This window comes from Xenopus laevis, chromosome 3L (genome assembly GCF_017654675.1).
Source record: "Xenopus laevis strain J_2021 chromosome 3L, Xenopus_laevis_v10.1, whole genome shotgun sequence".
Lineage (NCBI taxonomy): Eukaryota > Metazoa > Chordata > Amphibia > Anura > Pipidae > Xenopus > Xenopus laevis.
Genome location: NC_054375.1, coordinates 31,933,969 through 31,955,354, shown reverse-complemented (window position 1 = coordinate 31,955,354; position 21,386 = coordinate 31,933,969). Strand labels below are relative to the sequence as shown.

General features: G+C 38.0%; 1 protein-coding gene across 4 annotated transcripts in view; it reads right to left on the bottom strand.

Moving 5' to 3' along the window:
* Window positions 1-21,386, bottom strand: part of LOC108710852 (phospholipid-transporting ATPase VB) — a 663,706-nt gene that overhangs the window by 79,641 nt on the left and 562,679 nt on the right. Inside the window, exon 1 of one of the 4 annotated variants that reach the window (XM_018252037.2) lies at window positions 836-1,543. The exons of the other annotated variants lie outside the window; for them this stretch is intronic. Coding sequence (XP_018107526.1) covers window positions 836-1,245 — 410 coding nt within the window. The 5' untranslated portion in view covers window positions 1,246-1,543. Of the gene's footprint in view, window positions 1-835; window positions 1,544-21,386 lie in introns of those variants that run through there. 4 annotated transcript variants of the gene reach the window in all.

Genomic DNA, 21,386 nt, shown 5'->3' with positions numbered 1-21,386 from the left:
ATTATATCTTCGTTTGGATCAAGTACAAGGTACTGTTTTATTATAACAGAGAAAAAGGAAATCATTTTTAAATATATGGATTATTTCATTATAATGGAGTCTACGGGAGACGGCCATTCCATAATTCAGAGCTTTCTGGATAACAGGTTTCCGAATAACAGATCCCAAACCTGTATATATGATAATCGTGCCTGAAAGGTGATACAGTCTGACAGCTCTGCTGTATATGAATGGGTTGGTTTTCCAGCACCACACAATTATTTTTAAGGATTAGGGTACAATCTGTGAATGACCCCTCGTCTAGAAAGACCTGTCTGTGCTAATACCATGCTGTTGGCTGTGAGCAGTCACAAGTACTGGGTATTGTGTTCTTAAGTGCCCCTGCGAACTTTAAACTGAGGATCTTAAAGGCCTTACGCATTCAAAGTATTACCAATCCCACAGGTATTAGTGAATGCAATTCTTTAGCTGCTCCATTATATAAGGATATATAAACAGTGTCGGACTAGGACACCAGGGGCCCACCAAAAACCCTTAGACCAGGGGCCCACCCAAAAACCTTTAGACCAGGGGCCCACTCTAAGTATTATTTTCTTCCTCTCCTCACTCAACCTCAAATCTCCTATTCTCTTTTCTTTACATACTATAATCTATTATTCCATCTATTTAGCCCCTTTATTCTGATATAAATAGGGAATGGCCATGAAATAGGCCAAATGTTTAGAAGCAGGAGGGCCCACTGGCACCTGGGCCCTCCGGGAGTTTTCCGACACTGTATATAACCAGTTAAGCACATATATTATTACATATTATTTCTTAACACAAAATCATTTACCTGCTGAACACCAGGCAGCTCATATAATTAATCTCCTTGTCCGACTTAAACCTCCTAAAGTCTTCCCATAGATCCTTTATGGCGGTTATGGCCAGAATGATGCAGATAGGGATAATGGCTATCTCCGGTTGAAACGCGTTGACCACGGGCACAAAATTAAGCGCGGCTATAGCCACGAAATACATGTTTGCGAAGCGATGGAACTGCTCGAATAGGTTCTTGGGAATGAACGTGAGGATGGTGTACTTGGTTGTCTTGATTTTGTTGGTCTGGTACTGGCTGTTCGGGTTCTCGTTCCATTTGAAACCCTCAAAGAGAAAGTTGGGCCGGATTTCTCTCTTGCAGTCATCTTTTTTTTTCCTTTTCCACCTGATCACCCTTTCCCATATCTCAAGAAAAGTTGTAGGCATTGTCAGTCCTATGGCTGGGAGAAGAAGCGAAAACTTAGAGAGCTCCTGGGATGGGACATTCGGCAAATATCTGGCACGCCGTGCTGCTTTCTGCTTTTATTTTTTCTTTTAATCACAGGCTCCGATTCCCTGGGCACTCCAAACGAGAAAGGTGAAGCAGCTCTTCAGATGTTATATGAGCTTCTCCAGCTTCTCTGCTCGCTCTCTGTTTCCTTTTCACTTCTTACAAAGTACACCTGGAGACGTCACGGCTATTACCTGTGTCACTCTATAAACCAGTAATTCCGAGGGCAGCTGCCTCTGGGTCCTAAAGCCTGTCAACGTTAATCAGCAGAGAGAGGGAATAATCACCTCTTTGGAATGTTAATGTCTAGTCACTACTTATTTACATCTAGGCCTGCAGAGTGGCATCCGGTCACATGTAAGTGGCAGCTATAAAACACTCTTACGCTGCTTGTGTGTAACGTGTACAACTGTGCAGCTCATGCATGAAATGAATGCCTATATACTGTACATATACATAGGTATCTATTGCACACAGTGGAGAGATGTGTACCTACAGAGCAGATCTACACAAAGATAGATAGATTACACATTTATTTGTACTGCAATTGTCCTTAAAAGGGTTGTTCAGTTTTGAGTTACTTTTTAGTATGACGAAGAGACTGATATTTTATACTTTATAACATATTAAAAGTTGACTAAATGGTGAACCACCCATTTAAAGGAGAACTAAACCCTAAAAATGAACGTGGCTAAAAATGCCATATTTTATATAGTGAACTTATTGCACCGGTCTAAAGTTTCAGCTTGTCAATAGCAGCAAAGATCCAGGACTCAAAACTTGTCACAGAGGGGGGTCACCATCTTGGAAAGTGTCTGTGACACTCACATGCTCAGTCGGCTCTGAGCAGCTGTTGAGAAGCTAAGCTTAGGGGTTGTCACTAATTATCAAGCAGAAAATGAGGTTTGTCTGTAATATAAGCTGATGCTACAGGACTGATTATTAAATTCTGATGCTAATTGCACTGGTTTCTGTGCTGCCATGTAGTAATTATCGGTATTAATTACTAATTAGCCTTATATTGTGACCTTTCTATTCTATGTGTACTGTATATTGTGATTCGGTCCCTAAGCTCAGTAAGTGACAGCAGCACAGAGCATGTGCAGTGAATCAGCAGAGAAGAAGATGGGGAGCTACTGGAGCATCTTTGGAGACATAGATCTTTACTGCTAAAGGGCTGTGGTTGCCTTGGGCTGGTACACAAGCACAAAACATCATGTACAACATTTCGATCCTACTTATTTCTCCTTTAAGAGATTTTCAAATATGGCCTTATCACCAATTGAGAATATTTATGCGCATACTCTGCATTCAAATTACGCCACAACCTTGGCAGAAAAAAATATTTGCCTAAGAGTCCTCTGCACTCAAGTCATTATCAATATATTAAGGACATTGCGTCATTTTGCACATACTGCTACTAAAAAATGCCTTACCCTTTTAACAAAACAGGGATTGTGTGTCCATATATTGCAATATATTTAAGCTGGCCAACTACGTCAAAGTCATCCCATATCTGGCCAGTCCTACACTCAAATTGCATCTGATTCATTAAGAATTCTATAGTTTCATTATACATTTTACACAGGGACTAAGTTTTACCTGCAACTTACTCGCTGCTTTCAAGGTTAAAACCCAAACATGGCTGCACTTTTATTGGCCACCACTATGACTATAGCTGGAAAGAGTGGGAGCTACAACATGGAGATGGCCTCTGCTCCTGTATAAATTATAAATTATAAATTATAAGGGAAAGTTGTGCTCACCACTAATTTTTAGAAAACAGTAAACGGGGGTTCAATGAGGCAATTAAGGCACAAAATGTCTCAATGTCCTTAATATATTAATAATGGGTTGAGAGCAGAGGACTCTTGTAGCTGTCTATATATAGAAGCAATGTGCATCTCCCCGCTGTAAGAAAATAACATGGGCGCAGCAGTGCAATATTTAAGTGGCTAGGGGAAAACATGCGCAAAACAATCGTATGCAAATAAATATGCACTGCGCAAAGTTTACAAAGGAACCCCATGATTTGAAAGTTGGAGTTCAACAAAAATTGACACAAAACCTCAATGGCCAGAGAGGAAATAAACAGCTGCTGAGGCACCCACTCACTGCTTCATTACATCCACTATATTCATTTATTTCATCTTCCCAATAAGAACGTCATTCATGCAACCCTTCTTACAAGTTCATCAACATTTCAGCACATCATTAGCAGCAAACAAAAGTTGTTCGGCTGTGCTAAAATTTCACCATGTGTTCCGTTGCACCAGAAAAATTACATGTCTGTTGTACCAGAAAAAAAGACAGACGCCATTATTATCCACCCCTTACCGTTCGCATCAACCAATCAGATCAGAGCCCTCCTCCATCTATCTAAGGAGCTGTCCGGATGGCAGTTTTGGAAAAAATGGGAGTTTTTTTCTATGTAGAACAGTTGTATCATAATGGAAAGGAGCTGCTCTAACAATGTGGGGAAATTCTGGCTGGGTGCCCTAGGCACCCTGACACATCTCCCTCTCCTCCTGCACATGTGTTGAAGAGCACACACACACATAGATACTAGAAGAGCTGCGCCCTAGGCACGTGCTTTTATCGCCTTCCCCTATTTCTAGCCCTGGGACAACGTATATTCTATTGCAGAGCTAAAAATGCTTTAACTGCAATGTAATTTTACCTTCCCATTGACTCCAATGAATTCTGGCAATTTTTTGCATTTCGCGTCACTTAATTCAGCAGCATAATTCGGTGTCAGCGCAATTGGGGTATAACATCTTGGGATAGTCTGACTAGACTTGGGCAGTATTGTTAGACAGTTATTACAACATAAACTGCATCAGGTATGATTTAACACTAAAGCTTAAACATAATTATATCTGAGTATATGAGATGCTTTCAAATTTACAACCATAATGAAATTAGTTACGGAAATATCTTATTTTAACATCACTCGTTTTTAAATTTTTTTATTACTATTGATGGGCCAGGCGCGAATTTGCATTGCATTTACCGACGGCGAATAAATTTGCGACAGTTAATAGGATTCAATACACTCACGGTTTGTAGTAAATGCTTAGAAGATTTCCTGTTAGCACTGTCTGCTCCCAGTCATGTGACTTTGCACGAACATATCAAGGACCAACGAAGAAGAAAAAAAGAGAGGACGCGCTACAACTTTTGCTGCGGTGTAAGGTGCAAATAAATTTGCGAAAATTCGCTGATGAAAAATCCGCCGCTTCGTGAAAAATTTGGCGCGCGTCAGAATAGTTGCCGTGCATCAAAATTATTCTGACACCCATTGACTTTAATGCATGGGCAAAATAGGCGCACAAAATGTATTCGCCGGTGGCGAATCACAGAAATTTGTGCCTGGTGAATAAATTCGCCCATCACTATTTGCGTTACATAGCCAGCGACTTCCCAACAGGAAGTCACATAATGCAAATAAAGGACCACAGAGGTCAAAACCCCTAGTTCCCCATAGGCCTAAGGCAGAGGCCACTCATTGTGATCTCAGAAGAGAAAAGTGCCCAAAACTGACTCCTGTGGCTCTGATTTACATGAAAGAGGAAACACCTAAAAAGCTCAGGCATTTCCAATTTAGGTCGAAAGTTCAAGCACTTTTCAACTGCTAAAAAGCACCACATGTGCCCACACTATAGTCCTAAGTGTTTATTTAGCATAGCAGATAATAGATAAGGTGTGTATATAGAATATCATTACAACAGTGCTTACGTTACATGATATAATTGTTAAATAATAAAAAGGGTCAAAAGTACTTAAGATACAGGATAAAACCAAAACTGGACTGTGTTGCCTGGCAGTCTTTTATTTGGGGATACGGTGTTATACAGGTATGGGACCTGTTATCCAGAATGCTCGGGACCTGGGGTTTTCCTGATAATGGATCTTTCTATAATTTGGATCTTCATACCTTAAATCTACTAGAAAATCATTTAAACATTAAATAAACCCATTAGGCTGTTTTTTCTTCCAATAAGGAATTAGTTGGGATCAAGTACAAGCTACTGTTTTATTATTACAGAGACAAAGGAAATCATTTTTATAAAATTAGAAATATTTGCTTATAATCGAGTCTATGGGAGAGGGCCTTTCCATAATTCGGAGCTTTCTGGAGATCGAGTTTCCGGATTAATGGCCGAATGTAATAAAAGTCTGTAATGGGAAAAATATTCGCAGTGCGAAAAGTTATGCCTCTGTGCGAACAGATTTGCCTTTGTGAGAATTTAATATAGCTTTTGCGGACCCCGAAACTGTTTAGCGACCACGTCCAACAGTGGAAGAAGGTTTTGCGAATTTTTTAGTTTGCGCCAGTGCGCAGTGAATGTAATAAAACTTCTTACTGAAAAAGTCGTTATGTTTGCTCCAAAAGATTATGACTCCTTCAAGCACTTCTTAAAAGTGCGCAATTAAAATTCGCAATGTAATAACAGTTTAGGGAAGAGTATTACATTGCAAAATTAGACTTTTTATTCTTATTTGTGCTAATTGTTTTGCTCTTTGCGACTTTTATTACATTCCCCCAAAAATGTTTACTCCAAAAGATTACGACGCCTTCAAGCACTGTTTAAAAGTGGGCAATGCATAATTAAAATTCGCAATGTAATAACAGTTTAAGGAAGAGTATTACATTCCCCCTAAAGTATCCCATACCTGTAGTTTAGAAATGTATACATGTGCTGCTGTTGCTCATCCCTGCTAAAAACGTGTAGAATCATCCGAATAAATCTTTTATTTGAACAAAAAACCTTGTAACCTATTTGCAAACAGTTTGCAAGTGTTTTAATTTTAACCTTTAAAAATTGTTACAGCCACGTTGCTGCCCATTTGGAAAAAATATACGCTGGTGATCGTATCCATGTATAAAAATGCAGCATGGTCACAAGTTACAGAAGTGACTGCTGTAGGGGAAGTGAGTGATACTTGAATCGGTTTTATTCTACATTTCATTAGGCCTGTCGCTGAATCAAGCTCCTTGTCACACATCTACTGGCATGACATTTTTACTGTCATTCCTTATTTTACCTTAAACCAACAATAAAGTATAGGATGTAGCATATTAAAGGCACAGTGAAACAGGTGAAAGTCCAGCCATGCACACGTGTACATAAGTCAAATGTCCTTATCAACTTGTGCTTGGGCTGTAGAGGGACTGAACATTCTATGGTTAGTTTACAGATAGCAGGGCAGGGTGCAAAGTACCAAAAAACAGGCATGTGGGTGCAGGACACTGACAATAGTCTCTTATGGGTTCCCTCTGGGCACACAAGTTGTTGGACCTCTTTGGAGGTCATTCAGTTCCCCTTCTCTTGGAGGCCTTTTGGCTGGAGGGATCTGGATAATGGGACCCACCCTAGCCCTACGACGAAGGGGGTCTTAAGACCCTTGTTCCCAGCAGGCCTTTAGGCTGAGGGGTGGAGGATGAAGGGATCCATACTAACCTTTTGGGTAAATTGGATCTGAAGAAGCTCTATCAACCTGTGCCTTTTTGGCCAGGTTGGCCGAGGGGTGGAAGATGAAGGGGTCCATCCTAACCTTCTGATGAAGTTGGATCTGAAGACGCTCTATCACCCTGTGCCTTTTTGGCCAGTTTGGCCGAGGGGTGGAAGATGAAGGGGTCCATCCTAACCTTCTGGTGAAGTTGGATCTGAAGAAGCTCTATTATCCTGTGCCTTTTGGCCAGGTTGGCTGAGGGGTGGAAGATGAAGGGTCCATTTTTAACTTTCGGGTGAAGTTGGATCTGAAGAAGCTCAATCATCCAGCCAGATGACAAGAGTTTTTAGGATCCTGCCTTTTCAAAGATGAGTCTATTGGCACCCTTTTTGCACACGTGTTGTTTTTATGCATTTCGAATTTTGGGTGATTTGAAGCACTTTGCTCAGGAATTAGCGAACGAGAACGACTGTTGTTCAAGGGGTGGCTCACCTTTAAGTTAACATTTAGTATGTTATAGAACATCCGAATCGTACCAGCTTAACAACTGGTTTCAATTTATTTATAGTTTTAGAATTATTTGCCTTTCTCTTCTACATCTTTCCAGCTTTTAAAAGGGGGGTCAGTGACGACAGCAGCCAAAAACAATTGCTCTGAGAAGTTACAAATGTAATATAAGTGTTCCTTTTTATTGTTTTTTGCTGCTGATATTCCAAAGCCAATGGGAACGCCCTGCTTTTAATTCTTTCATCAGAATTGCATTGCATGCAGTTTTCATGCAGAAGAGCAGGACAACTGTCTATTAGCTGGTAAAAAATGTTTGTACAGTAGTTTCCCCAAACGCAAATTGGTATTTTTCAGGGGATTTTTTTTCCTGCCACATATTGGTCCATGCAATTGCCTGCCCCATTTCCAGTGCATACTGTCAAATGGTGATTAATCACAAGGCATTTGTTGCACAAGTATCAATAAACAGGATAACACAGGATAAATAGAAAGATGAGGAATGACATAATCCCCATAATGACAAAGGGGAGTAATTCACATCTCAAAGAGTATAAGCAAGTTACTAAGGACTGCTTGGGAAAGCATGTTTAACAATTGTCTCTCCATCGTACCTGAATTTGGTTCTGAAAGTTAACTAAAATATAACATAGAGCTTGAGTTTTAAGGATTCTACGTGTGGTTATGTACCATTCATGGTGCATATTCCTGTTGGTGTATTCCAGCTACCCACATACTTTAAGATATGTCCATATACTGTAAGGAAATTGTAATTTTGATTTTAGCAACGTTTCTAAAATAATTTTTTTGGAAACCCTCTTAAAACAGTTATCAAAACATTTTCTTGCAGTGAAAAGCCAAAAAACTTAGAATTTTTGTCAAAGAGGGAATGTCACCTGCAATGCAAGCAGGCTTTATTACTATGGTATCTAATAACAGATCATTTACATGTTCCTTTTCAGGTCAGCACTCTCATTATTTAAGAAGTCTCGCTCCCTGTAACTTGAACCAAGGGATGCACAAGTATCAAACTTTCCAGCTGGTAAAATGAGTAACTTTGGACCTTGATTCCAGAACTTATCTGGTCAAACAGTGCCTTGTATGCAGGCATTGCACTGGCAAGTGATCACCGGGCGACAATCTCCCCGAACTGCCTTCCCCCTGCTATAATGAGAAAATGCAAGTGCCAATGCACTCGCGGCACTGGCTCAGGCATTTTCTCATTATAGCAGGCCGAAGGCAGTTTCGGGGAGATTGTCGCCCCGCAGAAGAGCCGATTAGTCGCCAGAGACGATTAGTCGCCAGGCGACTAAATCTCCCCGAATCTGCCGTGTTCCCCTGCCCTTATCAAAAGGGCTCCTACACTAGTGGAGAGTTGAATCATAGCTAATTCTGCCCTTAAACAGTGTGTAAAATAATATAAAAATATATATACAAATTATCACCAAAGAGTGCACTAATTATATAACTCAGCAGTCTGATAACATAAATAAATATAATAACTATAATAACTATAAATAATTATAAAATTCAGTGGGAGCCTCCAGGTATTTAAGAAATAGCTACAAACCAGAAACCGTATTAAAACGAAGGAAAAGCTCACTTTATTATTACAGGTATGGGATCTGTTATTTGGAAACCCGTTATCCAGAAAGCTCCGACTTACGGAAAGGCCGTCTCCTATAGACTCCATTATAATCAAATAATCCAATATTTTTTTAAATGATTTCCCTTTTCTCTGTAATAATAAAACAGTACATTGTACTTGACCCCAACTATGATATAATTAATCCTTATTGGAGGCAAAACCAGCCTATTGGGTTTATTTGATGTTTACGTGATTTTTTAGTAGACTTAAGGCATGGAGATCCAAATTACAGAGAGAACCCTTATCTGGAAACCCCCAGGTCCCGAGCATTCTGGATAACAGGTCCCATACCTGTACCACATTAAAAACATACATATACTTAAAACATTATTACAATGATTCATGAGTTCTAATATAAAGTACCCTGGTACTTGTGGAATCAAAGACACACACAGACTGGTAGTTCGGTTTGACCACTGCCTACCATTTAATGTTCATTGTTTTACAAGGGACCAACCATTTCTTTAGTCCACTAGAAATCATTAATCCTGCGCATGATACACAAAATTGCAAATACATTAAATAGTGTGAGACATGATGGAGCAATGCAGTTCATTTCAATTGAATAAGCTAACAAATGCGGCCCTGCACTATAAGTTGCTGGTGTCCGATAACAAAGCAGTTCATTCATGACCTATATCCGCATGAATTGTTCTGACCTATTTGAACAGATCTATCCATGTGCTTAAAACAAGATCTGAATTCATTTGATGAACCAGAACAAAACTATTGGATTACATTAGAATAGGTCCTTGTGTGTGTGGTCATTCACACAATTTAATTAACGGAGGCACAATGACCGTATTGGCTTACAGAGCCTCACTGCAATGCACTTTGCCTACCCCCAAAGAATTGCTCACACTAAAGATGTTTAGAGATGAACTGAAGATAAAGGGGCAGATTTATCAAGAGTTGAACTGAAAATTTGAATAATAAAAAAAAATCGAATTTCAAGCTATTTTTGTGTACTTCAACTAGGGAGTAGTTCAAATTTCGATGTAAAAATAATTGAAAATCAAAATTTATCAATTACGGTCTCTTTAAAAATTCTGACTTCGACCATTCGCAAATCTAAAACCTGCCAAATTGCTATTTTAGCCTATGGGGGGACCTCCTAGAACCTATTTGGTTGACTGGAAAGAAATTTGAATTGAATTTGATTGAATAATGTTTTAATTCAATTCATATGTGTCGAATTCTAACAAAAACGGCCTATTCACCCAAATTTTTTTTATTTTTGATAAATTTCGTTTGGTCTTTTTTTATTCGAAGTTATGGGAGTTCAAAAAAAACCCCCATTACTTCCAAATTCGAACCTTGATAAATCTGCCCCTAAAGCTGGCCATACACATACCAATAATTTTGTATAACTGAACAAAATTTAAAAATTAGAATATCAAAATTTATCAATTACGGTCTCTTTAAAAATTCAGACTTCGAACCATTCGCCATCTAAAACCTGACAAATTGCTGTTTTAGCCTATGGGGGGACCTCCTAGAACCTATTTGGATGACTGAAAAGAATTTGAATCGAATTTGATTAAATTATGTTTTACTTCAATTCATATGTGTCAAATTCTAATAAAAACGCCTATTCACCCAAATTTTTTTTATTTTTGATAAATTTCGGTTGGTCTTTTTTTTTATTCAAAGTTATGGGAGTTCAAAAAAAACCATCATTACTTCCAAATTCGACCCTTGATAAATCTGCCCCTAAAGCTGACCATACACATACCAATAATTTTGTATAACTAAAAAAAAAAAAATTAGACAATTCAAATATTGAAATTTATCAATTACTGTCAATTTAAAAATTCCAACTCCTACCATTCTCCATCTAAAACCTGCCAAATTGCTGTTTTAGCCTATGGGGGACCTCCTAGAACCTATTTAAAGTCAATTGGTTGACTTTGAAAAAACTTTCAAATAGAATTTGATCAAATTCAATATTACTTCGATTCGTACATTTTGAATTCAAACAAAAACAGCCTATTCACCCGAAAAAAAAAAAAAAGTTTTTTTTCTTGATAAATTTCGTTGGTCTTTTTTTTTTTTTCGAAGTTATGGGAGTTCGAAAAAAAACCCATTACTTCCAAATTTGAGCCTTGACAAATCTGCCCCTAAAGCTGGCCATACACATACCAATAAGTTTGTATAACTGAAAAAAATATGAAAATTAGAATATCGAAATTTTCGACTTCGAACCATTACCCATCTAAAACCTGCCAAATTGCTTTTTTTAGCCTATGGGAGGACCTCCTAGAACCTATTTGGAGTCAATTGGTTGACTTTGAAAACATTTCAAATCGAATTTGATCGAATGAAATATTATTCGTATGTTTCGAATTCAAACAAAAACGGCCTATTCACCTGGAAAAACAAACTTTTTTGGATAAATTTCAGTTGGTCTTTTTTTATTCAAAGTTATGGGAGTTTGAAAAACTCCCATTACTTCCAAATTCGTGGGCTGGAAGCGCAGGGATCAAGTACAAGGTACTGTTTTATTATTACAGAGAAAACGGAAATCATTTTTAAAAATCATTATTATTTGATTAAAATGGAGCCTATGGGAGACAACCTTCCCGTATTTTGGAGCTTCCTGGATAAGGGTTTTTCCGATAACATATACCATACCTGTACTATTAAAATCTTGGCGTCTCGCTAGATTATCTCCAAATATTGCCAAAACGATCGACATCTAGTAAACATTGTGCACGGCTATCGCAAGACACAGTCTGTTACAAATTCTTGGTACTATTGAGAACCCTGGATAACGTGTTGCAATATAGAATGGGGAGGATTACGTTCGATAGACAGATTGCACTTTTAGTTAAACTGTAACTTATTATATAGCTTTCAGGAAGCTCTTACACGCAGCATAATGGGCACATTTAATCATTTCCCATTTTGCAGCATTGTTAAATCAGGTTATATATGAGAGGCTGTGCGTTACCACTGTTTGCTGTGTTTACTGAGAGTCTTTATTTAAAAGGTATCCAAGGTTTATTAACTCAACTTACTAGTGCAACACTGCTCCCAAACAGCAACATTTATTAGCATAAAATGAATTTGTTATCCAGAAACCCCATGATCCTGAAAGCTCTGAATTACTTCAAGGGCAGCTCCAATATAATTCAGATTTTTAAAATGTATTTCCTTTTTCTCAGCAGTACCTAATACTAATATAAAATTAATCCTTATTGGACTCAAAACAATCCCACTGGATTTATTTAATGCTTACATTTTTTTTTTTGTAGACTTAAGGTATGAAGATCCAAATTACAGAAAGATCCGTTATCCTGAAAAACCCCCAAACATTCTGACATTACAGATCTCATACCTGTATATGTGTCAGGAGCGCACAATGGTGCTCCCGTCTCTTTCTGCGTCGCTTCCAAGATGGTGGCGCCCATAGCCGCCATGTGGGTAGTAGCGCCGGCGCAATGATGTCACTCGTCCGTCTCAAAACTTCGAAATAAAAAGAGGCTGAGGTCATAGGTTCAATGCCCGATTATAGGAATTCCTGACTTGTGTTCCTAGGTTCCCTAAATTCCGAAATTGCCTTTTCCTGGATTCTTAACTTCTGCTTTGACCCTGATTCTGATTCTTGCTTTTGAACCTTTGCCTCAATTTGACTATGCTTTATCCTGACCCCTTTTGGGTACCGCTGAATTTAGACTTTTACCCAAAGCTTCCTCCTTGGTCCGGACTTCTCACGCTGAGAGCCGATAGGCCCCCTGACGATATGAAGGACTTAAGTAAAAACTCTGTACAGTCCAAATAAAAAAGTGTTAATGTTCTGATTATCTAATTGTTTTTGGTTCCCTTGCTCCCTGAAGTGTCCCCAGGCCCAAACAAATATTGAGAATCAGTGTCCTTTATGTAAAGTGACTATCACACTTCTTCCTGAGCAACCCGGGCAAGAAAATAAATGGAATGTTCAGCAACAACTGCAGAAGTAACCTACCCTGCTCACCTTGAACCTTCTACTGCCATACAAGTTCCATAATGCAATTGCATAATAATTTAGGGTCATGAACCAGCTCTCCGCTCTTCCTGGTGACACCTTTTGAGCAATTCCATTCTAGCTCAGTTTAGGAATGGCCAAGATAACTTACGGCGACTTATACAACCCCCAATATGACTAGTTGCCTACTCAGTTATGAAGAGGATATGGGGCATGTGGAAGAGATAAAAGTTATGAAACACAGGATATGAATATTGAACAGAGACAGATAAGCAGGCTAAACAAATGCAAATTGAGCACGTCCAAAGTATGCCCAGATAGATCATATTATGCAAAATGTTCTAGATACTCAGCAGGAAGTGAAAGAAGAAAACAGCTTAAATAGGATAATTAAAAAAAATGAAATGCAAATTGTGCAGGCAGCAGGGTTTGGGTTGTCTATGTTATAGCATAAGTCAACAGCAATGTATTTCCTGAGCAACCAGAACTAATCTGAGGATAAAATAATGCTGGTTTATTTATGAGGGGTTAAGGGATGTTCTATATCCTTAATAAAGCATGCGTTGTCGAAACTGCAAATATATAGTGATGGGCGAATTTCTCCAGTTTCACCCAAAAATTTTCAAAACGGCGAAAAATCCACGAAACTCGAAAATTGACACGCGTGTCAATTTTGACGCTGGCGTTAAAGTGAGCGTCCGAAGAGTGTTGATGAGCGGCGGTTTTGATGCAAAAGACTTTTCAGATGTGCATCCAATAATTTTTGATGCGGCAAATTTCCTCTGGAGTTTGGCAAATTTATTTGCGAGCAGAAAATCGCTGCAAATTAGCACCAGTTTTGCAAATTTATTCGCCATCGGTGAAAGGCGGAAATTCGCCGCAAGTTTGCGCCTGCCAAATTTATTAGCCCATCATTATATGTAGCTTGTGATGTCTTGACTTTATCTCATACTTCTAATGTTAGTATGCTCTCAGCAGAAGGGTTGGACTGGGGGTCCTGATGTCCAGGGCCCCCCTCCAGCGCCCCCACTCCCCTACTGCGATGCACCGAGTATCGGTCAGGGTGCATGCGCAACCAGCACTGCGTGCACGAGCAAACAGTGCCACTCGCTCGCATGCACAGATGGCGCTGCCCGGAAAATATTTTTTTAGCCAAATATCGGGAGAGGGGTTCTGGCCCGGCGCAGGCCCATGAGGGTCCGGGCCCACTGGGTTTTTTTCCGGTGTCCTGCAGGGCAAGTCCGAACCTGCTCCACATGGTAAGTCCTGTGAAGTGTACCCAAGTTATCTCCGCTTATGCAGTTACCAACGTTTCTTGCCCATGATAGCCAACATACAGAACCCCTAGGCCTGCCCAAAAAACCTTTACCTTTAACCACACACCGTATGAAACGTTCATTGCTTATCTGTATGGGGAACTATCCTTTTGGGTACAGCTATCGGACCTGTTATCCAGAATGCTCGGGACCTGGGGGTTTTCCGGATAACGGATCTTTCTGTAATTTGGATCTTCATATCTTAAGTCTGATAGAAAATGATGTAAACATTAAATAAACCCAACAGGACTGTTTTCCTTTATTATTACAGAGAAAAAGGAAATCATTTTGAAATATTTAGATTATCTAGATAAAATGGAGTCTATGGGAAATGGCTTTTCTGTAATTTGGAACTTTCTGGATAACGGATCCGATACCTGTATAAATATAAGGTTAATTGATTTTTCAAATTTTGTATTAATCTTTATAGCTATCCCCATTATGTATTCTATGTGTCCATCCATCCATCAGTTCAGGCAGTGGGATCACATCCTTCAATAATGACACCAAACTCATTGGTTCCATGCTATAACAACACTACTTATTACTTATGACATTGGCGTCGCCACCCAATTCAAAAACTTCCGACTAATTATCATTGCCTGATTGTAACTCTCTAATACTTTGAAACATTTTCAAGAAAACTCAGAAAGTCCAGTTGCTTTAGACTTAACTCTACTTGATACTATATATCATGACCTGGATCAATGAGAATCTTCATTAACAGACTATTGTCTGTTCTGCAATTCCAAGTCGCCTCTTCCACCTTAAGCTGAACTTCTTGATGGCCTTGTGGACCAACACCATTGTTGCTTGCATGCTGCCATTAAAATGAACAAAAATGTGGTTTGATAATGAATTCTAAAAAAATAATGATAATTTTTAAAAATAATTTTTTTTCTTATTTTTGGAGAAAGCGGGTTGGTAAATGAACTAGGTGAAACTGTACTACAATGCGTTGATAAAGTCTATGCAATGTATTTGTAGCCATGTGTAAATATCTAGGGTCTCAGCTTAAAACGTGTGTGGTTTAAATTGAGATTCTATCTATGCTCAGCCATACTGCTGAGAGCTTCACCTGGCGCACATTACAGCGGCATAACATCAAGCTACCTGTGATTTCCATACATTTAACTCAATTTTCTTACAGGGGAGTCTAACTAAGTGCAGATTGTTGCACTTTGTAGGAAATAAATCTCTTAAGAAAGAGTCACACTTTCTCTCCTATTAATAACTATATCCATAACTCCTATTTGTAACTGTCAGTTACATCCCAGATGCAGGCAATGTGTGTTTGCTTTTAAACAGCACTGAGTTCATTATACCCCCTTTCACTGGGGGGGTAACTATATTTAGTTTTTTGGGGTTTTTTTGGCAATCAATATTTGTCCAGATGCTAGGAGCAGCAGTGCATGTAGCTCAGTGACTGTAACATTTTCTAGTTCAAGACATTACGGGGTTCGTTTACTAAAGCTCGGTAAATTTGGCGATATGTGTCAGCTGCGAATATTTTTCAGCCAAAATATGCGCATGCGACTAAGTTTACTAAACAGCGATGCGCTCAGAAGTCATTGCGATCACTTACGTTGAAGAACCGGTTTATGTTAGCGGTAATTTTAGCAAGTTGCAAATTTTCTGGCGACAAATTACGTTTGCGAAGATTTATGCTATAAAATAGTCTTGTTTTATGGCGTTTATTTTGGCATGATCCGTGGCCAGATATGAATCTTCAAAACTGCTAAACTTTATAGATGTTATCAACAACACAGTCAACAGATTTCACCCAATCAAACATGTATGCATCATATAAATCCACATTTCAATACATCCAGTCACAAGACTTACCCCCTGCCAATAGAACCATGTAAATAAAATTCATAAACAAGTTTTACCGATAAATCTGTGTGCATCATATAAAAGTAGTTTAATCCAGGATGACAAAGCCTTTAGTCCCTCCTAGTCATAATAAATCGTCTTTCAGCTGAAAAAACTGATGTAGCAGCAGACAAAAGAATAATCCAAAACATCTTTATATACATTATCATCCAACATTATCCTGTCACTTCTCTCTTCTCCTGTCAGGAATGGCAACAGGAACAGAACAGAATTTTCTGTGAAAAAATAAATTACCGCCACTAGATAGATGGCGGTAAAATTTTGCAAATATTCTGGCGTTAATTTTGTCTTTCTTACATTTTGCTGTTTAGTAAACCAGGCATTAATGTTTCAACAAATGCAAACTGGCGAAAACATTCTTGCGCAAAAAAATTTCGTATAACATATTTACCGCAGGTTAGTAAAATGGCGAAAACATATTCGGCGACAAATTTGTCTATATATTGTGCGCAAATTTTTACCACGCTTTAGTAAACGGACCCCTATGAAACAGAGTATTCATTTGTGGCAAAACATTTCAGGTGTTTCATCTGTATTGTTTAACATTTCTCATATTCACTATAATTTTATATAAAGCAGATGGCTTGGGGTGAATGCTAAAGATCTTAAAGCCACTTAGCATAAATATATACTCATACTTTGTTGACCCAAAACCTATGGTGTCCCATAGTGCTGACTTCCTGTTGGCCGTGTTTGGGTTGAAATTTGGCCAACCATTGCGGGTTAGGGTTGGGGGCGGGACAGACTGGGGAAGTACACTCCTCCTCTTCTCCCATAGATTCCATAGATTTGGAACCAGATGTAGTGTACAAAGCAAGATGGGTGCGGGTCCTGTAATGGCAATATTTTGTGGGTTAGGGTTGGGTATGTGTTAAGATTTTGAGGCTTAGGGTCAGGTAAAATTCTTCATATGCCGGCGATTTTTTTTTTTTTAATGTTGTTGACGTAAACGTAACTTTTTTTTTTTTTAATGCTTTTTTTCTGTAAATTTTTAAGAATTTTGTTTCAACTTTAGCTAAATTGACCCCTATAAATTTTACTAGAAAGTGAGTTTTATTGACCCTTAGCAATGATTATACGTGCTACTATACTGTATATATATATATATATATATATATATATATATATATATATATATATATATATATATATATATATATATATATATATATTCCTGCCACTCTGTAAAGCACCAAACATAAGGTAAAGCAGAAAACCACATAAGGGGAACATGAAAGCTCCATGCAGTACTTCAACCGCAATCCCTTTTATAGAGTGGTACGTGCCAGAATACCCAATAAAAGGATTGCAGCTGAATGTGTTCAGCATTTGTTCTTCCCGTCACACATGAAGATAAGTAGTGGAGTGAAGTGTCGCTGTTTATAAATAGCTTTTATTGTTCTTTATGGACCAGGAAACAGCGACCTTTCTAGCCAAGTACACAACAGTTACCAAATGCCCTTTATGACTTACAACCTCAACCTGAGTACAAAAGGACAGTGAAATCCATAACTAGATAAGATGAAACCTTGATATAAATCAAATAATTTGTCTTCTTCTTCTTCTGACTCTTTCCAGCTTTCAAAAGTGGGTCGTTGACCCCATCAAAAAAATGCTCTCTAAAGCTACAATTGTGTTGTTATTGTTACTTTTTATTGTACAGCTCTCTAATCGGGCTCTCTCTTATTCATATTTCAGTCTCTTATACAAATCAATGAATGATTGCTAGGGTCATTTGGACCCTAGCAACCAGTTGGCTGAAATTCCAAACTGGAGAGCTGCTGAATAAAAAGCGTAATAACTCAGAAAGCCACAAATAAAAAAAAAAAAGAAAACTGCAAATACTAAAAGTTAATTCAAAGGTGAACATCCCCTTGAATCTCATAACTGATGGTCAGCGGATATCAAATTGATATGTTTTTAAAATCATTAGGCGGGGGTGCAATGAGGGTGTGACCACAAAGTACATATAGACAAATACAAGAGTCCTCTGCACTCAACCCATTATCAATATATTTAAGACAGAGACATTTTGTGCATACTGCTACTGAAAAATGCCTTACCCTTTAAACAAAACAGGGATTGTTTGTCCATATATTGCAATATATTTAAGCTGGCCAACTACGTCAAAGTCATCCCATATCTGGCCAGTCCTACGTTTAATTTTCATCTGATTCATTAAGAATTCTATGGTTTAATTATACATTTTATAAAAGGGACGAATACGTTTTACCTGCAACTTACCAGCTGCTTTCAAAGTAAAACTCCCAAACTTGGCTGCCCTTTTATTAGACACCAGTGGGTATAATTAAACCATAGAATTCTTAATGAATCAGATGAAAATTGAGCATAGGACTGGCCAGATGTGGGATGACTTTGACGTAGTTGGCCAGCTTAAATATATTGCAATATATGGACAAACAATCCCTGTTTTGTTTAAAGGGTAAGGCAGTAGCAGTATGCACAAAATGTCTCTGTTTTAAATATATTGATAATGAGTTGAGTGCAGAGGAATCTTGTATTTGTCTATATATATATATATATATATATATATATATCCTGTAATATTATTACATATATTACATATATCGGTTAAACCGTACAAAGTGCCAATACCTCCTATGGCCCTACAAGACCCTCCTCTACAATGTTCCCTCTAAGGAAGAATTTTGTATTAATTCTGACCTGAGCACAAATGGAAACCCCAACATTTCCCAAAAGTTTCAGCATGAAATGATGTCAGGCTGTTTAATATACCATGCACTATATTGGCCCTTATATTCATGCAATAGGCTACAGCTTGTGGTACTATGCAGTTTAGTGCTGTAAGTTCCACATATATATATATATATATATATATATATATATATATATATATATATATATATATATATATATATATATATATATATATATATATATATATATATATATACTGTAGGTTCCAAACATTCTCGATAACAGGTCCCATACCTGTAATAATAAAACAAAGCCCAAAGTAGCACGTTTGTATCTTGTATTATTAATAAGTTACACATAAATTACTAAATATTGCTACCATGTAAAACTCTTGAGCAGATAAGTTCGATCTATTAAATATATCCAAGGCTGTCAGCTGCTCTAAAAGGCTAAATATATAGTGATTTGTAGACTTCCTCAATTATTTCGATCCATTGGATTAACCCATTGTGGGCTGCTCCATTAATTTATTAGTAAGGCCCTCCCCACGCCCTAAAAAAATGTGTTGAGAACCCTCCTTGTTAGTATACTATAATGAACTTAATGGGTCATGCTGGAAATAGAATGTGCCAGAAATATCCTACACTGTTATTGTTAGTCGGGGGATTCAATTGACTGTATCTACTACCAATGACTACAGGGATCAAATTACTGTTACACAGCCAGAAATTAGACTGACCAGTCCCTGTGTTCTATATACACAACAAACTAATCATAAGGTGATGGAAAATATATAAATAAGTGAGGCCAGTCGCGCCTCTATACGTCAAATAAGTGAATTAACCCACATATCATAATCTCTATATAACATATCATAATGTGGAACTCACCTATAAAAACCAAAATATCAAACCACCCCAACGACGACTAATTGCCCCATACTACATAAAGTTACTTTATAACGTTTATATTTCTGTTTTAAGCTTTTGTGTTAATCTTTAATAATAAGTAACTAGTGTCTCCACTTAACATGTTTAGATCAATAATGTGATAAAAAAAAGAAGACAAAAAAAAAGACAAAAAATTAAATAAATAAATAAAAAAATGTTCAAATGTTATAAATGTCCATTAAATAAGAACCCCGCCGTCAAATCCGTTAATCTTCCTTGCTGCAGCTCTGTTGCTACCCTCATGGGTGTATAGCAACAAGCGACTCAGTACAGATTTTTATTTGACCCCAGTACAAACAAAGATGATGGGAAGTGTTCTCAGCTTACCAACCATTGGGAAACTCCCCACAAGTTGTTGCAGTGCTGTTGCTACCCTCATGGGTGTATAGCAACAAGCGACTCGGCACAGATTTTTATTTGACCCCGGAAGATGATGGAAAGTGTACTCAGCTTACCAACCACGCAGAAACTCCCCACGATTTAGATGTATAGCCTACCCTCCTGTGCTATCCAAGTCACACATCGAGGGAATTCAAACACACACCACATCTGAATTGTGTTCGCCATATGTAGGCCCACAACCATGCATACAAGCGGCAAGAATCTCTCCAAGGGAAGGGGAGCACCCACGTACTTTTTAGCAGCCTCTGCGGGATCTGCTGTCCACATTCTTAGCAGCCTCTGCGGGAACCGCTGTGCAGATTTTTTGCAGCCATAGTACACTGTCGGTAATGGTGCTATGCACAGGTGTAGATCGTCAAGGATTTAGGCAGAAGTGGGGTTGAGCAGGAAGGTATCTTTGAGGAGTATATTTCAATTCTTCGATATGATGGAAGTTACTTAGCCGTAATGAGCAGCTGGTTGGAATCATCGTTGGTACTGTTGCCTTCAACGCCATTTGGTAGTTTATGCATAGTATTAATGTCCAAAAAAATGCACGGTAATAGTAGTCAAATAGAATCCAAAGGGCTACCAGCATGCTCGACAAAATCAATTTGTATGCCTGGGTCAATATTTACATTATACTTACAATGTTTCAGCACTTTGAGAAAGGCCTTGGATAGGGCCGAAACCTCAGATTGAAGTTCTGTTAATAAATGATTATTTTATTTTATAAGTCCTGAGAGTGCGGATCCTTTGTGAAGTATGATATATATATAATCTGTTACCATGCTGTATCTATGGATGTAGAGCTCTTCTGGATCCCTAGCAACCAAAATGAAGTAACAAATATAGATTCACAAACCTGTGAAAAACGCACCTTTGGAAAAAAAACAACAATAAAACAGTTCTCAGAAATAAGGCGCTATAGTTATAATATGTTCTGCTTCTATACCAGGAAGTTAAAAAATATAATGGGATCAGTTATCTGAAAACTCTTTATCCAGAAAATGGATGTCCATCTTCCATAGACTCCATTTTATCCAAATAATCCAAATTTTTAAAAATGATTTCCTTTTTCTCTGTAATAAGAAAACAGTAGCTTGTACTTGATCCAAACTAAAATCTAATTAAAATCGTATTGGAAGCAAAACCAGCCTGTTGGGTTTATTCAGTGTTTAAACGATTGGCTAGTAGATCAAAATTATGGCAATATCAGTTATCCATTAAACACCAGGTCCCAATCGTTCTGAATATCATTTTCCATACCTATACTTTA